The sequence below is a fragment of the Denticeps clupeoides genome, chromosome 2 (assembly GCF_900700375.1).
Source record: "Denticeps clupeoides chromosome 2, fDenClu1.1, whole genome shotgun sequence".
Lineage (NCBI taxonomy): Eukaryota > Metazoa > Chordata > Actinopteri > Clupeiformes > Denticipitidae > Denticeps > Denticeps clupeoides.
The window spans coordinates 7,433,402-7,457,340 of record NC_041708.1 but is presented as its reverse complement, the minus strand read 5'-3'; the positions used below and the strand labels follow the sequence as shown (position 1 = coordinate 7,457,340).

The 23,939-nt window shown below is 40.1% G+C and overlaps 1 protein-coding gene across 1 annotated transcript in view; it reads left to right on the top strand.

Moving 5' to 3' along the window:
* Positions 1–4,427: 4,427 nt before the first annotated feature.
* The window catches only part of arhgap22b (Rho GTPase activating protein 22b), a 25,838-nt gene continuing 6,326 nt past the window's right edge, over positions 4,428–23,939 (top strand). The window contains exons 1-4 of the mRNA XM_028970726.1: positions 4,428–4,850; positions 9,020–9,219; positions 12,446–12,533; positions 20,029–20,157. Coding sequence (XP_028826559.1) covers positions 4,808–4,850; positions 9,020–9,219; positions 12,446–12,533; positions 20,029–20,157 — 460 coding nt within the window. The 5' untranslated portion in view covers positions 4,428–4,807. The remainder of the gene's footprint in view (positions 4,851–9,019; positions 9,220–12,445; positions 12,534–20,028; positions 20,158–23,939) is intronic.

Here is a 23,939-nt window from a genome sequence, read left to right as displayed (position 1 = left end):
TGTGCACCAAAGATCGCTGAGGTGCAGCATAAAATAGCTTTTCAGACATGCAGGCCATTTAAAACAGTGAGTTCCAGAGCGCAGCACTGTGATTCCCACATTTAGTCTGAAATGAGTGTCATTTTTAAGATCCAATCTCAATCTTGGATTGGATTGGGTTCATCCTCAGTTGGAATGGGGATATAATTAATAATGTGACATTTTCTCTCAAAAGTTCACTCTCGATCGAGGTTCATCACAAATCTGCACAGGCTGAAGACACCAACAGGTTGAAGTCAACACTGTGCTTGTGTATCAAACATAAAGGAGGGCACAGAAGTTCGCCAGTGGAAGGACAGTGAGGTGCTGGACTGCCTATTTATACTTCCACTTGAAATACGTGCACAAGTACATGCCGGTTGATTAATACAGTGACAGTATGATGATATATTTACATTTACAGCATTTATCAAATGCCCTTATCCAGAGCGACTTACAATAAGTAGTTATAGGGACAGTCCCCCTAGAGCAACTTAAGGTTAAGTGTCTTTCTCAGGGACACAATGGTAGTAAATGGGATTTGATCCTGGGTCTTCTGGTTCACAGGCGAGTGTGTTACCCACTAGGCTACTACCACACTGCATGTAAACAACATCTGGGAAAACAGCAGATGTCAGGCTTGTTCACATTTGTAGTATTCTCAGGCTTTATTTTAAAAGTGCTCTTATGTACGCTTACAAAAAGGGGGTGGGGTTCTGTGTTGTTAAGATAATGGTATTTACAGATTGTGAACTAATGAACCAAATGATTTCAATGATGGATATTTTAAAGCACTTATGTAAGTCACTTCTGCCATTTTCTTTAAATGTAAATGTGAATAGTGGCAGGACAAATTTAGGAAAACAGCTGTGGTCTCACACAGTGTTCAAAACGTTTCTTGGATGCTGTAAAAGTGTGGTGGACAGATGCTCCAGGACTTCACATGCTTTTATGGGGATTGTTATGGCCTAAAATACCTGATTTCATGGCAACTTAAAACATAAAACAAATAGTGCATATTTTTGCTATTTTTGCTTGTTTGTTTTGACATTGTGAATTTTGTTATTTTAATTTTCCCAAAAATCTACACTAGTCTTCAGTTGGGTGAGGTTTTCCACCTCAGAGAAGTTGTTTAGCTTTTTTGGTTTATTTTAGTTATTCTTAATTAATTTTAGCCCTGTAATAAATTTATATCACAGTGTCTTAATCTGTCATAATCTGTGTTTTAGTCATAATTATGAATTATATTTTATTGTAAGTAAAATCATTACTGACCAACATTTGCTGAAGTCTGGTGGATGATGTATGCCAGCAATGTTCTATCGCTTGAGTCCTGGCTGAATGTTGTACAAGTTATAGTCTCCATGCCCAGCAGCAGTACCAGAAGAGATCCAGTAGGTGGTGTGAGTAGGCTGAGAGACGTCTTTTAGTCAAGAATTCCATTTCACTGCCACAAAAGATAAATGTAAAAAAATACATTTTCATAAAGTAACACAAATGCATCTGTCTATTTACTAAATGTCACACACAGTAACAAAAACACAGGGACAAAAATCCCAGACAGTTACATAACCCAATTATTTCAGGATGAACTTCTTCTCGTCCAAACTGCAGACAGGCTTGACACCAAAAGTGATCATAAACACACAAGGGGACTGTGGGTGGAGATTGGAGATCCGTAGCAGAAAACCACACGAACACGGAGTGAAAATACAAACAGCCCCTGTTGCTGGGCAACAGCATTAACCGCCATAGCATCATGCCATCCCAGTATGAATAGAATTGCTAAAAAGACAAAATGTTGACAGTAACATTGCAATAATGTAAGGTCTCAAGAGACTAGTGAGTTCTCAAACGAACTCAAATGAGCAACCTTATAATTACGACAATGAGAGTAACAGAGAAGATTCGAGGTCTGATTTGACTATCTCTGGAACACAGGCTTTTCACAGCTCCTAATGCACATGTAAAAGGATTTAAAAGGGATAATGCCGGTGCTCATTAACAATGCTGAAGCGAACCTGGCCACTTTTCTCAGATGAAAAGGCTTGTGAAGATAAGCACGAATAATTCTCACCGCTAATCCATCATTTCACTGTACGGACGTTTAATTTCCAGCCAGTCTGTATTGTGAGATGAGGAGAGAGAGGAAGTCTGATGCGGTATCTTTGTACCACTAGATGGAAGCAACATCACATCTTGTACTGGCATACTGATGTGTTGATTTTCACAATCCCACCAACCTTGTAGCGCCACTTCTCACCACAGTAAATCCCCGCAACTGAACACATATTGCATCTTGATGCAGCTGCTAGGCCGTACATGTGCATGTGGTGAATTGTGATTGTGTTCTGACAAAGCTGCTCCTGTAATAAAAAGAAATGGTGAAAATAGCACCTTTGCATACATTACAATTTAATCCTCTTTGAAACAGAGACTGATCAACTAGCACTAACACTGCTCAAAATAATAAATATAAAACCTTTATTATTCAAACTGATGTACCCTTTATTGTAAATTACACCAACATCATACTCAAATGTTGATGGAATACATTACATTTTAATCAGACAAGAAACAAGCATTTAAAATATGCTGAGATTGTGAAATTAATGATGAAGACAACAAGATGAATGTTATCACTACACTTTTTTCCCAGGTCTAGCCAAAGAAGTGACAGACCAATCTACTTTTATGGCCACAGTGTCATGCTGGCAGACCGTAAAACCCTTCAGTGTTGAAAAGATGGCCAACACCATTAGCAAATGAGATGACGTGAGCTTGACTGGTGACTGATCAGGGAGCGTTTTTTTTCTCTGCCTAAAACCATGACATTAAACCTCACAGGAGAAAATATGTTTTAACATACGTTAAAAAAAAATCTCTCACTGACTTCCACCGTCAATGACCATGAATGTCAGACTCAATTATTGTTCTCATGCAGAGCAATTTTTAACTGGTAAGGATTTCGGTTCAGAAAAAAAAAGACAAATGACACAAGGGTAAAGTGTATCTCAATCTGTGCTTTAAAAAACTGCATTGACGGTGCTGCTTTAGGGCCAGAGAGCCTAATGGGCTGTTTCTTTCAAGGTGACTCTATCACCTTGAGCCCTCGGTTACATTAATCTTACAAGTACAAATCTTACGTCTACGTGTTGCGTTCCACTCAATGGTGGATTGCAATGCATATTCATGAGGTTTTGAAATGACTATTGTATGAAAATGTGTTCTGAGGGGGTTCTATATAAGCATAACTAACCCTAACTGAGTGCCTTTGCAGTCAGAGATTTTGCTTTATCATTAGGGGACTCTAGTCATTTTATACTCAATGCTGTGCTATGATTCAGCGGTGCGTCTTTTCAGAGGAATTCATGAATTTCCAAACGTGACGATATCCCGGCATGTCGCCTCTGAAATGACGCACCGCTGAATCGTCCGCACACGTGCAATCAATACCTGACACCACGGCAACATGTCGCAGGAAAGAACCCCCCAATCTCAGAAACACAAATGCAATCAAGCCTGTGTTGTGCCCATAATGGAAGGTCAAATGGAGCCCCCGATTTTCAAGACGCCTCGACATTCTGTATGCGAGCGCGGTCAGCTCCAGGGGCCTGGCATAACTGACCTCAATCTTTTCACCGTTTCAACGCGCTGCGGCATCACAGCATGACCTTGAGGTGCTCAGTAACCTGGGAATTCCACACCCATCCTCCAAAAATTGCTTCCACAGCCTAGACCAGTGTTCAACCATTCAACCGGTGTGCCATTAGCACTGGCGTCACCATAAAACATCTTATGTGTAAACATTTATATTAATCTGAAATTATGGCAAAGATTAAAATTGATATTGTTTTGATTGACATCACTGATCATTTGGCTTTAAGCATTTTATATTGAATCTGATGGTTGTGGTTGGCAGGATAATGGTGTGTAATGGGATGGGACTGATTTTGACATTTACTGTGATGTAAACAAACCCCGAAACAGCGGTTGAAACAGCAGAATTGAGCCCCGGGTTGGTTTATTGCTGCTTCATTTAGGCTTCTGCCGGGGCGTGTGGTGATCGCTCCCTTCCTCCCCACCTCCCCTCGCTGCAGTAAGGCCAGCTGTGGTCTACAGGCTCGTGCTGATTCAATTGCCTTGCTGGTGCTGAGGCTGATTGTCTTGCGTACCGTTGGGGGGGGGGGGGGGGGGGGGGGGGTGTGTGGCTGGCGGAAGCCTGTATCGCTTTACTACAAGAGATATAGAGGGGGGAGGTATGGCGAGGCAGAGCGAGTTGAAGGGGCTGAGAGTGGAGAGGAAAAATAGATGCAGAAACAGAGAGAGAGAGAGAGAGAGAGAGAGAGAGAGGCAGAGGGGAGGGGAACTGAAGAGGGAGGAGGAAAAAAAAAACGCAGATCCCCGAAGAGAGCGCGAGCGAGGGCACACACGCCTGCAGCCAATTAGGAGGAAAGCAACGCGCCACCCGGATCCCCAGAACGTCAGACAGGCATAATCACGCGGTGCAGCGACTGGTCAGCAAAGAGGAGCCCTATGAATAATACAGGAGGCTGGGTGTGGGCTGGGGGAGTGTGTGTTTGTGTATGAGTGTGTGTGTGTGTACCCCTTCAACCCCTCCCCTACAAACCGGTGCCTGCTGCATGAGGTCAGAGGAATAACAGAGAGAGAGAGAGAGAGAGAGAGAGAACGGCAGCAGGAGAAGAAGGAGAGAGGAGCAGGACGTCGTGGATGCGTTGAGAGAGGAGGGGTGCACGACTATGCCGACAGGAGAGATTCTGGCCCAGTGATGACAGCCATGCTGAGTCCCAAAATCCGACAGACCAGGAGAGGTGGGTGCAGCCGTTCTTCTCTACACATCTACTGTTGCTTCCTCCTTCACACATGATTAGTCAAGCTTTTCTCCTTCATCTGATGCTCGTGTCACTTCCAGATGATTGATGCTGCTGCTGCTTTTTCTCCCTCGCTTCTCATCATGCTTCATAAAAGCAATCATTTTCAAACCATATGCTCAATATATGCTATTTATACCACATATAGTACATTACAATGTATACATATACTGCATTGTGCCATATGCAGTACATGACAGTGTAGTCTATAGTACAGTCTACAGTACAGTCTAGTATAGTATGGTATTACATTTGAGGGGGGGTTAACACTGAAAGTTTTTTCTTTTTTTAACAAGAAAAATCACCACCTTAGCTGACGGCTAAAGCGTTATCTCGATTTTACACTATCAGCGTTAAATGAGAACATAAGCAGCACCTATTGGCAGCTCAGCATCAATACGCTTCAGCGACCACTTCAGGGATTCCTCCTGACATCCTGAGAGAACACATACTGATACCTGACCACCCACACACACTCATTCACACCTAGTTACGGACAAATGGAAGATATTCATTAATGAAAAAGCATGAGACAAATTAAAATAACTAAATAAAATGGTCACTTTATCCTTGATAAAAATGACAGCTTTGAAAAATTGTTGACAGAATTACCGTCACAAAAATACTCAATTTGGGCCTAGTTCATGTTCAAATCAGTATATTTACTGAACAAAATACATAGTTCAGCAATAAGGGTGTGTAATAATGGCAAAATCACGTTTCTCAATATTTTCTGGTACTTAAATAATAGCTAAATCACATATTAAAATCAAATGGCGTGTCTATGAGTAGAATCTTTTTCCTTTTTTATAATGCCATATGAGTAAATCTGTGTTAGCATTTTGACAATTTTCGAACACAAAATAAGTTAACATGTGCCTGTCAGATCTAAACAGGTAAGCATGCGATGGTGAACCACCACCATCATGGTCCTTGGTGTAGTGGATGAAGCCAGTTTTGCGCTTGTTATGTATTACACCATGGGTTTCAAATCCCACTGGTGTTTATTTTTATTGCCCACATTATACTAAGGCAAAAAAAACTCCAATGCTTCATTCAGTTTCGTATAGAAGTTATACATTAGGGTTGTGCTGTCATTCAAAACTGCAGGAAGAAATAAAGCAACACACAAGCACATGCATACGCATGTCAACAGTTGCAGATTGCCAGCGTTTGAGCCACATCAGCCTCCAAGCAAGTGAGGACAAGAAATGTTTAGCAATTAAATCTTTTAGACTGATTTATCTGTTGTTTTTTTACTACCTTAACGTCAGTGCACTAACAGTGGAGTCTATCCAGTTAGGTTAAATGAGCCTGTGAATACTTGTTCTGTTATATTCTGAATAATTTCAGCTTGCACTTTGTTAAAACTATTGAGGTATTAGTGTCGGCAATACAAATAAGATACCAGTTTGCAAAAATGTTTAAAAGACATTTTTAAAAATGTATATTAAAAAACATGGTAGTGAGAATCTATTCGCTTCTTTACGCAGTATAAAGTAGTAGATTTCTATAAAATGCAACTTTTTGTTTCCGACAACCTACTTTCAGAAATGACCACATTCTAGCAACACCCATGACAAACTGGGAAGGTATGAATCATCAAGCAGCAAAATCTGTGCTGTGTGTCGGACAACTTGGACCTGGCATCATGCATTCGGTGTGTTCCAGTGCGATAAAGAGAGACCCAAAGCTGGACACTTTTCCTGTAAATCGCACTAATTTAGAGTTTTCTTGAGAGCTGCCAGATACTCAGAGGTCCAAGTGCTGACTTCTCGTCTTCTCTAATTGACATGTTGAACCCTCTCAGAAGAAATGCTGGCTCTTAACGGAAAATAGTAGAAATGTGTTTTCCTTACAAAAGTTCAGGCTGTCTAACAATCGGAAAACATGGTAAAAAAAAAACAGTCGAAATAGAAAAAGCATTGAAAAAAAATTTCAGAATCACTGTAATTTTAATAATATTATTTTATGTAAAGATGCATTTATATAAACATGCAATGTTTCCCCGGTCTAGATTTAGATTCACATGAATCTAAAACTAGAACACTTATTAGGGCATCTGAAAAGTAGTTATTGATCGGTATTAGTAATCAAGTGTAAAAAAAAATAGCGGCAAATTCTATATATTAGTGTCAGGAGATCTGTGTCTGGCTGAGTAAGGTAGAAAGTAGCCGCTAGTAGCACAACGTTCTGTTTCCGAGCTGAAGCTGCAGCATAATGTGATAAACGGACCTGCTGATGAGGGAGCGCCATTACAAGAGTGCTGGGGCTGCCGGGGTGGGGGGGTGCAGTTATGTGTGCAGGCGTGGCAGTCATTACGACTCGTCTCGGCCTTGCAAGAAAGAGACATAAACATGATTAAGGACGACACTCATGATTCGATAGGAGGATGGTTTTTACAGTAAAACCCACTGTACGTCAAGTAAAATCTTTGTTAAAACACTGTGAATGAAGAAAAAAAACGAGAAAAATGTCATTGATTTTTCTTTTTCTTCCATTGTACATTCATTGATCACATGTGGCTTAGCCAGGGGCAGAAGGAAGGCAGCGTGAGCGATTGATTCCTATAAATTATACATGATGAGATAGCTCTGTCCGGCACAACTGGCCTAAAATTACAGAGCTGCCAGCGAAAAATTTGGTCTAAGAATAAAATGAAAAAAAAAAGGAATTGAGTCATGTATTATGCATTTTCCACTAATCATGATGGTTAATATAATAAAGTTCAGGAAGAATTTGGGAGCTGTCACATTCTCACTGTCTGCATGTGTGCACCTATCTTTAGCATTTGAATTAATGTGGTCTGAAAAAACCCATGGTTACAGCCTCAGGCCGGTCCTCAGAGACCTTCTCAGAAGTTGAAAGCCCCTCCTTCCCCTGTGGGTTATGGCAGAGCAGGCCAGAGTCCAGGGCTTATCCACAGGCTTTCGAAGTTACAGAGGGCTTCATCTGAGGTCTCATCAACCTGCAAGGGCTCCAAGCCAGGCAAACAACACACAGAGCACCATCATCCTCGCAGCAATTAAGTGAAAACCAATAAAGTGAACAGCCAACCTTTCTCTGGAGAATCAGGGATTTATTTAATGACCAGATGATTTTCATACCTTGTTTCGTTGACCATATACCAGAAAGTTTTACCAATTCATATTGCAATAATAACACTGAGCACATAATGCTAAAAGTGACACGCTACAGAATTTGTAGTGTCCTTGCTTCACAATATGTAACCACATTTTGTGGTACATTTGTGGATTTAACCTTCATTTTTTGCCCATTTTTTAAATGTAATGTTTAGTGAATAATGTAGACATACTAATTTTGTTTGATTTAACACTTAGAAATAGTATGTTTGTATAATATTATTTTGGTCTTAATGTTTGAATCGAAAATTAATTAGAATTTTGCAAATAAGGAAAACCAAAGATATGCTGCTTTATGCTTACTTTGGAAAAAAAACGAGATTTCATCCCAAATCTCTGGATTTAAAGGTCCCCTGACATGAAATTTTCGTTTTGTGAGATTATTTAACATTAATAAGAGTACACCTAGCCTGTCTGTGGTCCTGCAGTGGCTAGAAATGGCAATAGGTGTAAAGAGTCACAAGGAGATTTATTTTTTTTCTGGAAACACAGCAACACGACTTCCTGTCTGCACCAAACATTACGGTTGGTGAATGGTGTTGATGACGTATTTTCCGTGAATGCCCCGAAACTTCTGTAGGCGGCTCTGCCCCTCGTCCCTCCCTATCCTCCTCTTTAAACACAGAAACGGAAAAATCTCATTGTCTGACTGGCTCAAAGTAACTGTAATTCTGCACCAATGCAGAGACTTCAGATACGGTACTAGGGGACCACTAAGACCTATATAAAAACAAAATGTTCTTAAGCTAATCATCTTCTTGCGGAGAAAATGCAGTGAGAACATTGTAATGTTTTTATGCTACCTAATGTCCCAAATAAACCAAACAAAAATGTGTGGGACCTATTAACTGCTATACAAACCATTGTGTCTCTAACTATCTACTCTACTCCAACCAACTTGCACATTCCTAGGAATTTGTAATGCACCATACTGAATAAATAACCTTGTTTTGCTATACCCCACAGCCAGGTCCAAGAGTATGGTGATGGGTGAGGTATCCCGCGGGCCATGCCGGCCCACCTCCCCAGGCGTCCTGGAGGGGGCACTAAAGGCTGGTTGGTTAAAGAAGCAGAGGAGCATCATGAAGAACTGGCAGCTGCGCTGGTTTGTTCTGCGGGCCGACCACCTCTACTTCTACAAAGATGAGGAGGAGACTAAGCCACAGGTACAATAAATTACCTGTCATACTCTTATTTATCTCTTTTGTCAAGAAAATGAAAAATAGTGGCTGATGAAAAAAAGAGCAATCCTGCAGAATTGCTTTGAAAGCTATTTGATTTTTGGACTGTGGTTCTGTCAATTTCTGTTGGAACGTTTAGTTATCAGTGTCAATAACATACTTAATTTATTCTTGTATAATGTTTTTCATTCTATATTGGCTTTTGTGTCCTAAATTGCCTAATTATGCAAATTCAGTAAACAATTGCAATGCATTTTGATTGCAGGAGAAAAAGTAACTTTCAACCTATCTTTGGTTTTCAACTTTCAACAACTTTCCACAATCTACGGTTTTCGTTATTTACTAAAATATACATTTTCAACATTGAATTAACATTGTATTAACATACTATTCAAACATGTAAATTAACATTATATTAACCTTTTTGTTACAACAATGACCCCAAGCATACATCCAAATCAACTAGATCAACTAAATCATGGCTAGAGTGGGCAAAGGTCTCATTTTTGTACATAACATGGGTGAGTACAGTTTTTCTCCCCAGTTTCGATTTCTTTGTTGGATACAATATTAGACCGGGGTTAACTGACAGAGCAGCAGGGCAGGATCTACCACTGTCTATAGCTAATCCCAGGCAGAGCCGAATCTCCATCTGCTGATCCGCACAGCCCTCTTGGGCTGACCACTGGCCCTGTAATGGCTGGCCAATCAATGGCGTTCAGATGGAGTTAGCACTCTGTTCTGGCTGGGGTGCTAGACAGGGTCTTCCCTCATCAGAGGCTGTCAATACCAATCCTAACATCATTGATTTGCTAGGCAGTGTGTGAGAACATCGATCCACCAACCTTTTCTGCTCTTAATCAATGATAGCTATGCAGGCAAATCATACAAGATATCTTACGGCCGGACGAGAGAGGAGGACATGCTGAATTAGAAGCTGTGATTTGGTCTGTTTCATGAATCAAACATGGACATAAGTGAGAATCGTCATCAGTCATTTTGGACGCAATTCCCAATTACATGCACATCATGAATTAAAGCAAAATAATCATCTGACTGGATTATTTTTTTTAAAACCAAACGCTCCATTAAAAAAAGGAGGCGTGGTTAACACCATTACGGAGCATCGCCCTCATGATCATGTTTTTAAAGTATAGTTTTATAACTACACTTTATTATTGCAGTTAACAACCTGAAAAGAAGGTATGCAAGTATCAACTTCTATTTCTACACCACCAAAAGTGAGCAACATTCACTGTCAAAACTTACCTGGCATCATGCAACATGTTTCTCCTTCCTCACACTGTCACAGTAAGTTGATACGGTTGAACTAAATCAACCTATATAATCAACCTATATTCACTGCCATAAACAACCTTTCCTCCATCTTGGTTTGAGCGGCAGAGGTAAGACAGAGTAACAGATGTAACAATAAAGAAAGAACCATAGACATGCACGTTCCAACCCAAAATACAGTGATCAATGAGGTTAGACAAACTTATAGGATTAATGTCAAATAGCCATTGAAAAAACAGGTACAGAGAACCAAACAGAGACCCCAACTGTGACCTCTGCAAAGCAGATGTAATGGCAATAACTACTGTAACTACTCAGTGCATTCAAGTTCAGAATTTCTCGCCAGAAACAATAATTGGTTCCTAAGGAGCGTGCATTTTGTCAGGTGGTAATGTGTCACTGCCTTATTACATCTGTCTAGAACAAACAACTTTTTACGGAAAAAAAAAAAGATGCAGCCTGAAGGATAAGTTAAATCAACAAGGCATGCAGAGACACTGACTGTTAAAAAATGGTTAACTTTGATATGCTGTCATTGATATCTAAGCATTTGAGCCACTGAGGAAATTGAAACATTTCCACCCTGATGACTCAAGTGATTGAGTCAAGGTCATTGTAAAGAGCTTTACTATGCAGGGTTCCTGGCTACCAGCTTGTTGCTCGGAACACACCTAAAGGCCTCGGTTCTGAGACGTCCTAGTAATCCAATGCAAAAGGACTATCTTGACATCTAGCATATATTTTTATCCAGAGAGTTATTCTAGGGATAACTCAGGGATAGGTGTCTTGCCCAGGGACGTGTGTGGGATCTGGGGGTTTGTCAATTAGTTTGGCAAGTTTATAGGCTTCTTCAACCCCAATAAACAGTCATCCTTAATAAGCAGTTACTAAGTCTCAAGGATCAAATTAGGGATCTAGACTTAAGGACTTGAACGTCAGAGCAAGCAACTGCTCTTTCTCCAAGGTTTGGACATCTAATAAGGAAACCCATTAGTACTTTCCCTTGGCCTTCTGGCCCTGGGACTCTGACCCCTGATTGTTGGAAATAAACCATAATCAATGTGACAGCCAGTCTCAAAAGCATCACATTAATCAATTCTGATTAGTAAAATTCAATTTTCATGGGAGCCAGATGGTCTGGCAGGGGCCTTGCAGTCCCTCCGTCCATTCTGCAGAAACTGTTACAGTGCCAGGTTGCCGCCATGTTAATGGGAGTGCCGCTACATTTGCAAGGCTTTATTTGCTCGAAATGCAAATGCTCAGGGAAAATGTTCAATAACAGCATAACAGCACCATATTAATGAGGGCTACTCTGCTTTACTGAGTGTGCATGACCTATCAAGAGAATACTGTAGCACTCACCAGAGCTCATTTCACTGATGGTCGCTCAGCTAAGCCGCTCGTCATGTAATGCAGTTCTCCCAATTTGTCGCCATGGCAACTGCTCTAGGCTTTCATGTAGTGTATTCGTTATCTCATATGAGGAAGGGTCTTGACGATCAGATGGTGTTCTAACACAACCAAGTGGCCTGCTTCCAGTTACTGTATTTCAAAGAACGTACTTCTCAAAAGCAGCATTCTCAGTTTGCCTCTTCTGTCAGCAGAAATATGAATTCGATTATGTTAGCTATGTTTTGGTATTTTTAATATGCGTATTAGAACTGTACATACTCCAAACTTATAGCTACACTTTACAAGAAAATATGGTAAAATGGGCTTTACAACCCAAAAATATCCAGCCAGAAGCAATCCTGTGGTCAGAAACCTACCACTGATGAAGGACTAGGCGATGCTAAACGCAAACTGTACATTACAACAGCTTGACTACAGGCTCTAGAAGTAGCCACATGGTAGGGGTTTCTACTGTATGTTGTGTTTCATGCAAAATGACTGAAATCTTACTCACATTCTTCAGGGCTGCATTCCCCTGAAGGGCAGTCAAGTGAACGAGCTGACGGCAAACCCAGAGGAGCCGGGCCGGCATCTGTTTGAGATTGTTCCGGGTGAGTCAATGTGACAGTCAAAAGCTTTACTATGAGACAACGGCACGTTCCAAGAATCAAAGGCCACTAGATTTATTAGATTTAAGAATGGGTTCACTGTCCAACAATGTCCAAACACAGTTTCAAATAACTTTAATAAAACTTACGGTGTTATGCAATTTAGCTGAACAGCAATTGTTGATCAGATATGAACTACATGGACTACAAAGCACTAATATGTTGCTCCGGACAAGAGCATATATAAATGCCATAAACATAAATGTGAACGGTCTTGTTGATGAGTTTTTTTTTTCCAAATAATCGAGAAGCCCTAAAACAGATTAGCAGCAGAAAGCACAACTGGTAGAGTCTAGAGACTGAGCACGCAGAGCTTATATCATTCTATCAAGGCATTCGAAATCAAAAGAACCCAAATGCAAACCCAACATGCAACATTAATAGGACTTTTCTTCAAAAGACTCACTCCGTTCAGTCATACTCCTGCTGGTTTCTCAGCTGGGGACCACCATTAGCTAAATCACAGGGATGTCTAAATGATACTAATTAGAAGATAAAAGAAATTTGAAAATCATATAAGCACTCCAGTGCATATCAGGCTTATGTTACATCACAGCATTCTTCTCCTTCCTGCTGCCAAACTAGATGATATTTAGTAAAATGTAGTCCAATTGTGAGAAAAAGAATCTTAAAGAGTTTAATTTAGTCCCACAAATCTTTAATTTCATTGCATGCAAATTCACTGAAAATCAAGGAATAGTTATTCCTTAACTCTGTGGAGACCTGTGGTGCCTGGGCCAGTATTTGCCTGGTGGACCATTCTTCTTTATTGTAGCAGCCTGTTGTGTGTGTGTGTGTGTGTGTTTCATTTATAGTGAGCAAATATTACACGGGTATGTGGCAACAATCATTCCCTACCAGCAAAGTGTGGGCTGGAAGACTCAAAACCCCATTATTGACTCTGAAATGCTTTGGAACAGGATGGAAAAGATCAATTTAGACACACATTTCATGCTTACAACGCTCTACACATCTTCAATTCCATCTTTCTAAATCTGATTGCTCCTTGTGAGACCTTTTATTCCCTCTAAATACATCAGAAAGACCTGTTGTGTACTGCCTCCACTTTCACTCCCTGCCAAAAACCTTCATTCAATATGTGGATTATAACTACTGCCAGGCGGTAAATGAGGGAAGAAATAAAGGTAACTTCAATAAAGAGGTTGCTTTGAGTACATACACCTTCTGTGGTAATACTGTAAGAAAAGGCTACACTGTAAGTTGAGGAACGGGACGCTCAGTGCATACTGATGGCAGTTATATACGTAATTATATATTGATCACATATTTAAAAAAAAAAAGGTATCTAGCAACATTATGGCGCAGGTTTTTTTTTCAGCTTTCTCTTTCAGTATTAACAACACTGAGTGGATTAGAGCTTTTCATTTGTGAGGCAGACAAAAAGAAATGTTGTGTAATTTAGAGCATGTGATAATAACATTATGTTCCACAGTTCTGGTTGATCATGTAAAATGTCCAGGTGATGTACGAAATGGCCCTATATGGAGTTGCTTTTGTGCAACAATTGTTGATTGTGGCAAATGAAATGGCTTTTGTTAGAACCACTGATAATCTTGACATTTTTGGACATCAGGACAGGACTTGACATCCACTATACACCATACACAAACCACGTACTTGAGTTAAAGTAGAGTTAGCCAAAATTTTACTTCAATGAAAGTAAAAGTCCTCCATTTAAATTTCCACTTGAGTAACAGTACAAAAGTATTTGCCAACAAATGAACTTAAGTATCAAAAGTAAAAGTACAGTACATCTATTGCGGCTCTAATGTCTAGTTTTTCATGTACTGGTTTAATGAATTAATTTTAGGTAAACTGAATTGGCCACTTCTGACATAATTTTTTAATGAAATGCCATTGATAACTATTAAAATGAAAATGTATTTACATTTACAACATTTATCAGACGGCCTTATTCAGAGCAACTTACAATCAGTAGTGACAGGGAGAGTCACCCTGGAGACAGTCGGGGTTAAGTGTCATGCTCAGGGACTGTGGCCTTTATATTTTTGGCACTGACAGTCTTTGGAAGCTGAACCTGTGAAAATTGTAGAACAGAATGCTAGTACTGAGTGTAAGTTACTAAGCACTCGCAGAAATTAAGAAACTGATGTACAGGTACATTTGTCTTTTAATCTACTTCTAATTTCACAAAATAATTGTTTTGGGTGATCATCATATCGTATAATGGCTTGAATCGTATAGTATAAGTAAAATTGGATGATATATGTAGTCTACACAGTTGAAAAGACTGTAAACAAGATCACCTAAATCTTTTTTGACCTGTTAATGCAGCACACATAAAATTAAACGCCTCGCTGAAACTCCAGAATCTTGACGCCGAAATGACAAACATTATACCAACAGATTTTTAAAAACTAATAATCGGTCTGCATGTTTGTTTTGGTGGTGAAAACTAACTAAAGATATAGGCATCCTACTCCATGTGACCCAGAATTAACTGCAAACGAGCTGAACAGTAAGATTCAGCAAATCAAAGGTGTTTTTTCCCACCTCAGTTATGTAAAGTCATGTGAGAAAATTTGGACACCCTAAAATATATTTGGACATATGGATATTTAATTTTAATGATATTGAGGGATCCAAATAATATAACTAAACAATTACAAAATTAAGAAAAGCCTTTTTAAAACTTTCAGTGAAATGTAATTTAAAAAGGATGCAATTTCTGGTGAGGAATAAATGAGGACACCCCCACATATTATCCCACTTAAAATGGTTAAAATCACACCCAATGTATCACGTCAGGTGCATATTATCAATACATTGTTACCCAGCCTTGTAAAGGTGCCTCGCCCTGGTTAAACCTCAGATTAGTTTGGTGTGCTCCTGACTGTTGAAGCGTTGAAGTGAGCACCATGGTGAGCGCTAAAGAGCTGTCTGATGCCCTCAGAAAGAAGATTGTGGCCGCTTATGAGTCTGGTAAGGGATTTAAAAAGATCTCAAAAGAATTTGACATCAGCCATTACACCATCCGAAAAATTTTTTTACAACTGGAGGACATTCACAACAACTGCCACCATGCCCAGGTCTGGCCGTCCAAGCAAACTGACCCCCAGAAGTCATCAAAAATCCTAAAATGTCATCACGGGAACTACAGCAGGCTCTGGCTACTGTCAATGTGAAAGTGCATCTCTACTATCAGAAAGAGACTTTCATGGGAGGTGTGCAAGGAGGAAACCTTTGCTCTCTAAGAGAAACATTAAGGCCAGACTGAAGCTTGCCAGAGCGAACGTAGACAAATACAATGACTTCTGGAATAATGTTCTTTGGACAGATGAGTCTAAAATTGAATTATTTGTACACCAGAACAGAAGACATGTTTGGCGTAAACCAAATACAAATACCAACTGTGAAGCATGGAGGTGGCAGTATCTTGGTTTGGAGATGCTTTGCTGCAGCAGGACCTGGCCAGCTCACCATTATAGAATCCATCATGAATTCTACTGTGTATCAGAGGGCGCTTGAAGAACATGTGAAACCATCTGCAAAAAATGACCCAAAGCATACCAGCAAATCCACCAAGGACTGGCTAAAAACTAAGAAGTGGAGAGTCCTGGAATGGCCAAGTCAAAGCCCTGATCTTAATGCCATTGAGATGCTGTGGGGTGACTTGAAACGGGTTGTACGTGCAAGAAAACCCACAAACATCTCACAGCTGAAAGAATTCTGCGTTAAGGAGTGGGGCAAACGTTCTTCTGATCGATGTCAGAGACTGGTAAAAGGCTACCAAAGGCGTCTCACCGAAGTTATATCAGCCAAAGGGGCCAACACTGCTTATTAGGGGGTAGGGCGTCCTAACTTTTTCCTCCATTAAAATACACATTTTTTTTGTTTGTTTATTTGTAGTCACTTTCTTTTCCAGACACACATAAAAACATGATTGGACATTGATATGTGAACATTTCCTAATAAAGAGCTGATTATTTAATGGGGTGTCCTAATTTTCTCACATGACTGTATGATTATTTACTTTACACACTGTCCAAGAACGATATTATTTTCATTTTTAAGTCTTTTCCGGTGAACACTGTCCTATCGAAGAACCTGCTTCTTAAAGCTTATCCCTTCCTTATCCCGGGACTAATGGAAAGACACAAAGAAAGAAAGCAGTGCATTGTTGTTGGGATTCTTAGACGTTAACCCATTGGATGTAGTTGGTTCATAGAAAAGAAACATGATTTGTTGTAGATGATTTGCAGCTTGCTTTAATCTTTTGCATGCAAAACAAGACATGCAAAAGTTCACCTTTCATCACTAGTGCCTCATATTGCATGTTGGTTTTATGCACCAAGCATTTTTTCTGCCATACTCCGCCTTTTGTGTCTCAGGTTTTCATGTCTGCATTCTTCATATGCATAAAAAGCGTCAAGAAAGAGGATAGAGAGAAAAAACAGACACAAGAAACAATGGTTCCCTTTAGCTTGCTGGTGTAAAGGAAGAGCTTTGCCAGACAGTGCTTGTGAGGCTCATGCATTTCAGCGTCCAGACTCTCAGAGGGAAGTTACTTTAACAGTAGGAGACTGAGCGTAATCTGCTAAATTAGTATAATCCCATTTTTTTATTGCTTTGCTTGTCTGTTTGAGGGAGAGATTCCAGAATCCCTTTTGCAGACTGAGAGAAGAGAGGAGTGCCAGTTGCATCTGTAGTCGGTGGCCTATTGATAAACTGGGGCTGATGGTTTGTTTTCTGAAGAGGGGGGTGATGTTTGGCCAGGATGGACAGGGCAGTGACCCCCACCCTGCCCCTGCAACGTCAGAGTAGAATGAACAGCGAGAGCAGCCAGGCACTCCAGAAGGACAACCACTTCAGTTTCTCGATTTCCTTTACCAAAAAGAGGACCCATTTTCTACACTTTTTTTTTTATCTTTCCTTTGACGAATGAACAAATAAAACCGTGAAGGACAGAAGGGGAGACTTGCTTTTTTTCGAGTTCCTGGCAGCAATGGTGCGGCGGGCAGCCCGTTGGCATCAAATTCCCTGGCTGGCATGTGTGGTACCTGCACTGAGTGCGGATCTGTGTCAGCAGGAGGACCCATGAACCAAACATGGGGCAGGGCTGCTGCAAGCAAAGGACACCCGCCCAACAGCAACTGCAAGGTAACGTGGTTCCCTTTGGCTTCTGGTGTGAAAGGACATATCTAAGCTCACTGGGCGTCAAAGGGACCTAGAAAGGCATGAAGTGGGTTGAGAAGCATCCCACAGGCTCTCATCATGACATGGTGCTACATATCTTTCTTGAACGTCAAGGTGTCAAAACTCTGTCTGTCAATCAAAATTCACATTTTTTATGACCTTCTAAAGGGACGACATAATTGCTTTAACAGAATTATTATGTACAAGAAAAAAAAAATTCTTCAATATGAACATTTTGCTGTAGTTCACCTGTTTCTATAATCGTAATCACTGAATATATCTGAAAACTGAATAAAGTGAATTCCTCATATATACAGGAGAATGTCTCTAGATGGTTTATAAATGAATAAAATAAATAAATGTATGTAACCGCATATATGTTGTCCCTCTAAAAAGTCCTCAAAAATGTGACTTTTGATTGAAAGACCCATTCTGACACCTTGATGTTTAGGTAAGACATATAGTGTAATGCTGTGATGACACCCTGTGGGATGCTTCTCAATTCGAAACGATAATATGAGCAGGCTGTTAGAAACACAGGGCTAATACCAGATGAGGCCTGAGTCTGAAGCTCTCAAAAGGATTTCCTCTCCACAGCGCCAGGCTTCGCTCTGCATATTTATTGGGAGCTTTTGAAAAACATAAGAGCCCTTGTGCATGATGTGCCGTCAAAGGTCAAACGGAGCAAGGATTCTCCAGTCCTTGACACAATAACGTTGCATGACGTTAATTTGCAGAAACAAAGCCCGCTATCTAAGCTCAACACACGTCCACGCCCCTCCATGGTAAATAAACGGTTTACCTTTTTATCGGCCAAAGACTGCATTTCCACTGTGAGTTTGACCTTTAGGAAGCCAGATGAAGCAGCCGGCCTCCTGCAAATACAGTCACCAGCTGGGACGGCAGTGCGGCAATTAAAATGTCTCGCCGTAGTGAGAAAAGAGGAAGAGCACTCATCAGCTAATACTAACACTTAGTGAATGGGTGTTGGTTTCACAGAGATGTTATTGTACCCCATCTCCAAGATTTGCACTCAAGCTTCTGACCAATGAGGTTCCCAAAAGCGGAATGGGTTGGATGAAATATTTATTGCTGTTTCAGCTTTTTGCTGTCATGTTGTCTTTGGGACCAGTGTTGCCAGATCCTTCAATACAAACAAGAAACCACAAGAAGCCAAGAAACCAAGAGAATACAAATTATCTTTTTTTTTTAATTGTGTGTACTCAGACATTAATATAGCCTGGAAATGATCTTTTCAAGTGGTCATTAGATAGTGTCATAATTTGTGAACTGTACTAGGCAAACAAGCTTTATATATAAACAGCCCACACCTAATATTATTTGTGACCAAACAAATGAACACATTGCTTGTATTGAGCTAAATTGTCACCACTCAGATACAGTGTTGATTTAATACTTCATTCAGATCATTTCTATCTATCTTTTCAGATCAGATTTCTAGTTTGTCTTTGTGTACTGTTCTCCTTTCAAACGGCCATTACATAAAATGACATTTAAGCACTGCATGACAACATATTAACATTTCTGACTATACACACACCCACAGAGAGGTAAAATAATGGACAACTGTGCCATCTAGTGGCAAATGTTTAATTTTCTATGGACAGACGGTTGGATATACAAATCTAAACTGCGTGAATAACTTTCAAAAGTAATGGTAGACAGATTTGGAAGAGAATAGTTGTCTCTTGACCATTCTAGAAAACCTGTAGAGGATAACACATGAAACGATTCTGAGGAAAAATGTATATTGTGAAACTAAAAAAAAAATCCTGGAAGCCATGGCTGTTTCAGGCCCATGTTTGCATTTCACACCAGAGTGATGATGGAGCATTATAGTGACAAAAGCTTGAGATCCTGAGAGCAAACTGCCCTCACTTGTCGGCAATTAAATCTCCTTCTAATTATCTTTGCTTTAATTTCTTTGTTTTAAGATTTCACTTTTTTAGTTCTATAGCTCGATGTTGTTATCGTATTGTTATTGGTACTGGTGTTATTGGTAAGATTTTTTTTTTGGACATAAACAGTGAAAATGTAATATTTTAACTGCAAAAAACATCATATCCATTGTATTTAAAATATTCTGTACACATTTTAATAAATATTGGCACCCTTAGGGTGTTTTTTTTTTACACATTTCCCTTGAGGCATCTTTGCCCATTTTTAGCCTTTTTAGTACATTTTGATTCTTAGTTCCTTTTTCTTATCCCTCCCATTTGTTTTGTCACTTGTTCGTCAGGTGGGGCTGGAGAGAAAGACAAAGCCGCAGTCAGCCATGAGGCCTTCCTGCTCATGGCCAACTCCCAGAGCGACATGGACGAGTGGGTCAAAGCCATCAGACGAGTGATCTGGGCGCCGTTCGGCGGAGGTAACATGCAGTACACTGAACACACTCTGAGCACAATTAGATGCCTTCAGAAAATGTTCCTCATTATAAATATATATGAGGATTTACATGAAAAATTATCATAAAAGGTCATTAAGATGACCTTATCAGATGGCCCCAGAATCACACTGACTGGCATGATTGTGATGACAGGTAATCAGGGGCTGTGGAGTCCTAGCGGGTATGGAAACCCGTAATCAGACGGTTGCCACTGAGCAAAGCACCGTCTTCACTCACAAAGGGTGATGGATTAAAAGCAGAGTCCACATTTCGTTGTGTGCTGTGCTGCAGTGTTTCGCAATGACATTCACTTTCACTTTTTCAAGGTAACTGAGATTTCGTATCTCTTGTAGTCTGAACAAGCTATTATTCCCAACAACAGAATGAACAGAATTCTCAACAACAGAATGAATTATGAATTGCATATCATTCAGATCCATTTAACACATATCAATACAATCATGTGCTAATGAACAAATCTTATCACAGCCTCACACCACTGTGTCCCTTTAATTTCCTCCATGCTAGCTAGAGCGTAAAACTGATGCTACACTCTTCTGCTCTTGTACTTGATCTGATGTGTGATCAGAGTATTTTGAAGATAATGTTTCTTAACATGAGATGTAAGTCCAAGGGGCACACAGTCACCAGTGCAGAAGGTCCATTTCATTAAATAGTAATGAAAGAGAGAATTAAAGACCTTCTCTCCTCCACAATAAATGAGCAACAACAACAAAAGGCCATTATAGCTGTATTCATTAATCATAATAAGCAGGACACGGTATTAGCAGCTTCATTTGAACACCATTAAAATCCCCACAACACGGCGCCGGTGCTTTATCCTTAATGTTAACTTCTTATCCTTAATGTTAAGGTATTGATGTTCCACATGGAGCTGGGCAATAACATAATTAATAACAAGCATATTCATTTTAAATAGTATATTGCTTTTACTCAGTCAAAAGAGAGGCTCAAAATGAATTAAAAAAATGTGCTCTTCCTTTATTTTTTATTCTTTTTTTCCCTTTTTTTCCCTCAAAAGTGATAGAAAAAAGTGCAAATACACACGTGGACAAAATTGTTGGTACCCTTCAGTCAATGAAAGAAAAACTCAAAATGGTCACAAAAATAACTTGAATCTGACAAAAGTAATAATAAATAAAAAGTTTATGAAATTTAACTAATAAAAGTCAGACATTGCTTTTCAACCATTCTTCAACAGAATTATTAAAAAAAAAAACTCACGAAACATGCCTGGACAAAAATGATGGTACCCCTAGAAAAGACTGAAAATAATGTGACCAAAGGGACATGTTAATCCAAGGTGTGTCCATCACAGGTGTCTACAATCTTGTAATCTGTCAGTGGACCTATATATAGGGCTCCAGGTAGTCACTGTGTTGTTTGATGACATGGTGTGTACCACACTCAACATGGACCAGAGGAAGCGAAGGAAAGAGTTGTCTCAGGAGATTAGAAAGAAAATTATAGACAAGCATGTCAAAGGTAAAGGGTATAAGACCATCTCGAAGCAGCTTGATGTTCCTGTGACTACAGTTGCACATATTATTCAGAAATTTAAGATCCACGGGACTGTAGCCAACCTCCCTTGACGTGGCCACAGGAGGAAAATTGATGACAAATCAAAGAGACGGATAATACGAATGGTAACAAAAGAGCCCAGAAAAACTTCTAAAGAGATCCAAGGTGAACTTCAAGCTCAAGGAACATCAGTGTCAGATCGCACCATCCGTCGTTGTTTGAGCCAAAGTGGACTTCATGGGAGACGACCAAGGAGGACACAATTGTTGAAAACAAATCATAAAAAAGCCAGACTGGAATTTGCCAAACTACATGTGGACAAGCCACAAAAATATCCTATGGACAGATTTTTGCCAAGGCACACCAGCTCTATGTTCACAGATGGAAAAATTAAGCATATCAAGAAAAGAACACCGTCCCTTCTGTGAAACATGGAGGAGATTCTGTTATGTTCTGGGGCTGCTTTGCTGCATCTGGCACAGGGTGTCTTGAATCTGTGCAGGGTACAAGGAAATCTCAAGACTATCAAGGGATTCTAGAGAGAAATGTGCTGGCCAGTGTCAGAAAGCTTGGTCTCAGTCGCAGGACAATGACCCAAAACACACAGCTAAAACACCCAAGAATGGCTAAGAGGAAAACATTGGACTCTTCTAAAGTGGCCTTCTATGAGCCCTGCCTCAATCCTATCTTTGGAAAGAGCTGAAACATGCAGTCTGGAAAAGGCACCCTTCAAACCTGAGACAACTGGAGCAGTTTGCTCATGAGGAGTGGGCCAAAATACCTGCTGAGAAGTGCAGAAGTCTCATTGACCATTACAGGAATTGTTTGATTGCAGTGATTGCCTCAAAAGGTTGTGCAACAAAATATTAAGTTAGGGGTACCATCATTTTTGTCCAGGCCTGTTTCATGAGTTTATTTTTTTAAATAATTCTGTTGAAGCATGGTTGAAAATCAATGTCTGCCTTTCATTGGTTAAATTTCATAGAATTTTTATTTATTATTACTTTTGTCAGATTAAAGTTATTTCTGTGACCATTGTGAGTTTTTCTTTCATTGACTGAAGGGTACCAACAATTTTGTCCACGTGTGTATGGACAGGTAAAAAAAAAAACAGAAAAGTGCTACAAAAATAAGTCAAACACGAAAAGAACAAAAATCAAAGAAAACAAAAGACATGAAAAACTAATTAAGGCAGGCTAACCCAAATGGCCCTGCACCAACAGTAGCAAAATGTTTGTCTCACCCGCTCTAGCAGCACTGTCTCCCTCCAGTCTCAACTGCCCTGGCTCAATGATCCCTCGGGCCTAATACAGGGTTACCCCACCTGTAACCCCTTATCCTGGATCAAAATACACCCCCCAAAACATTTACCTGCATATGCTAAAGACACACACAAAAAAAAAACACCTACATCAAAACCTTCAAACACACCCAGTGATGGTATCCTGCATATTCCCAATCAAGATTTAATCATGCCGGCAGAAGGCCACTTGCGTACTCTGAGCGTTGCGGCTCCACTCCGTGACATTTGCATGTTGCAAAAGAGAGGTCCTAGCCGCCCTCAGTATCACGTTGTATTGCATGGTTTAACATATGTGGTGAAAAATGGATATGTACGAATGTTATATTTCATGCGCCAATCAGCTATAGCATTAAGACCACTTATCTGCTTACAAGGACACAATATTAGGATATATGGATATATTAGCCAGCAAATGAACCTTTTCTTTAATGGCTGGACGCAGAAAAAATGATGATCTGAGTTAACTATGGTAGCTAGAGAGGGGCCATCATCTTCAAACATGCAACACTTGTTTGTTGTTCCTGCATTTACCTTACGGCACTTACCAGATGCCCTTATCCACAGTCCTCCCGGAGACATTCAGGGTTAAGTGTCTTGCTCAGGGACAAAATGGAAGTAAGTGAACCTGTGACTTTGTGACTACTGACGCCCTCACCTGCAATGGTCAGAACTGGAGGTGGGCAATAGGTGTGTTGAAATTGTGACACAGATCGGATCTGTTCCATGACAGTGTAAACAGGACAAAAACGCATGCATTCGGATATTTTGAGACCGGTTTCAGGCCTCGTTCATATGTGGAAATAAACCAGTTATGCAACTGACATGCAAGCAGGCAGATCGGATTTTCCTAGGCATCGAAATCTGTACCTCATTTCCTAGGCATCGAATTCCCACACAGATGCGCCGATGGGCGACAGCC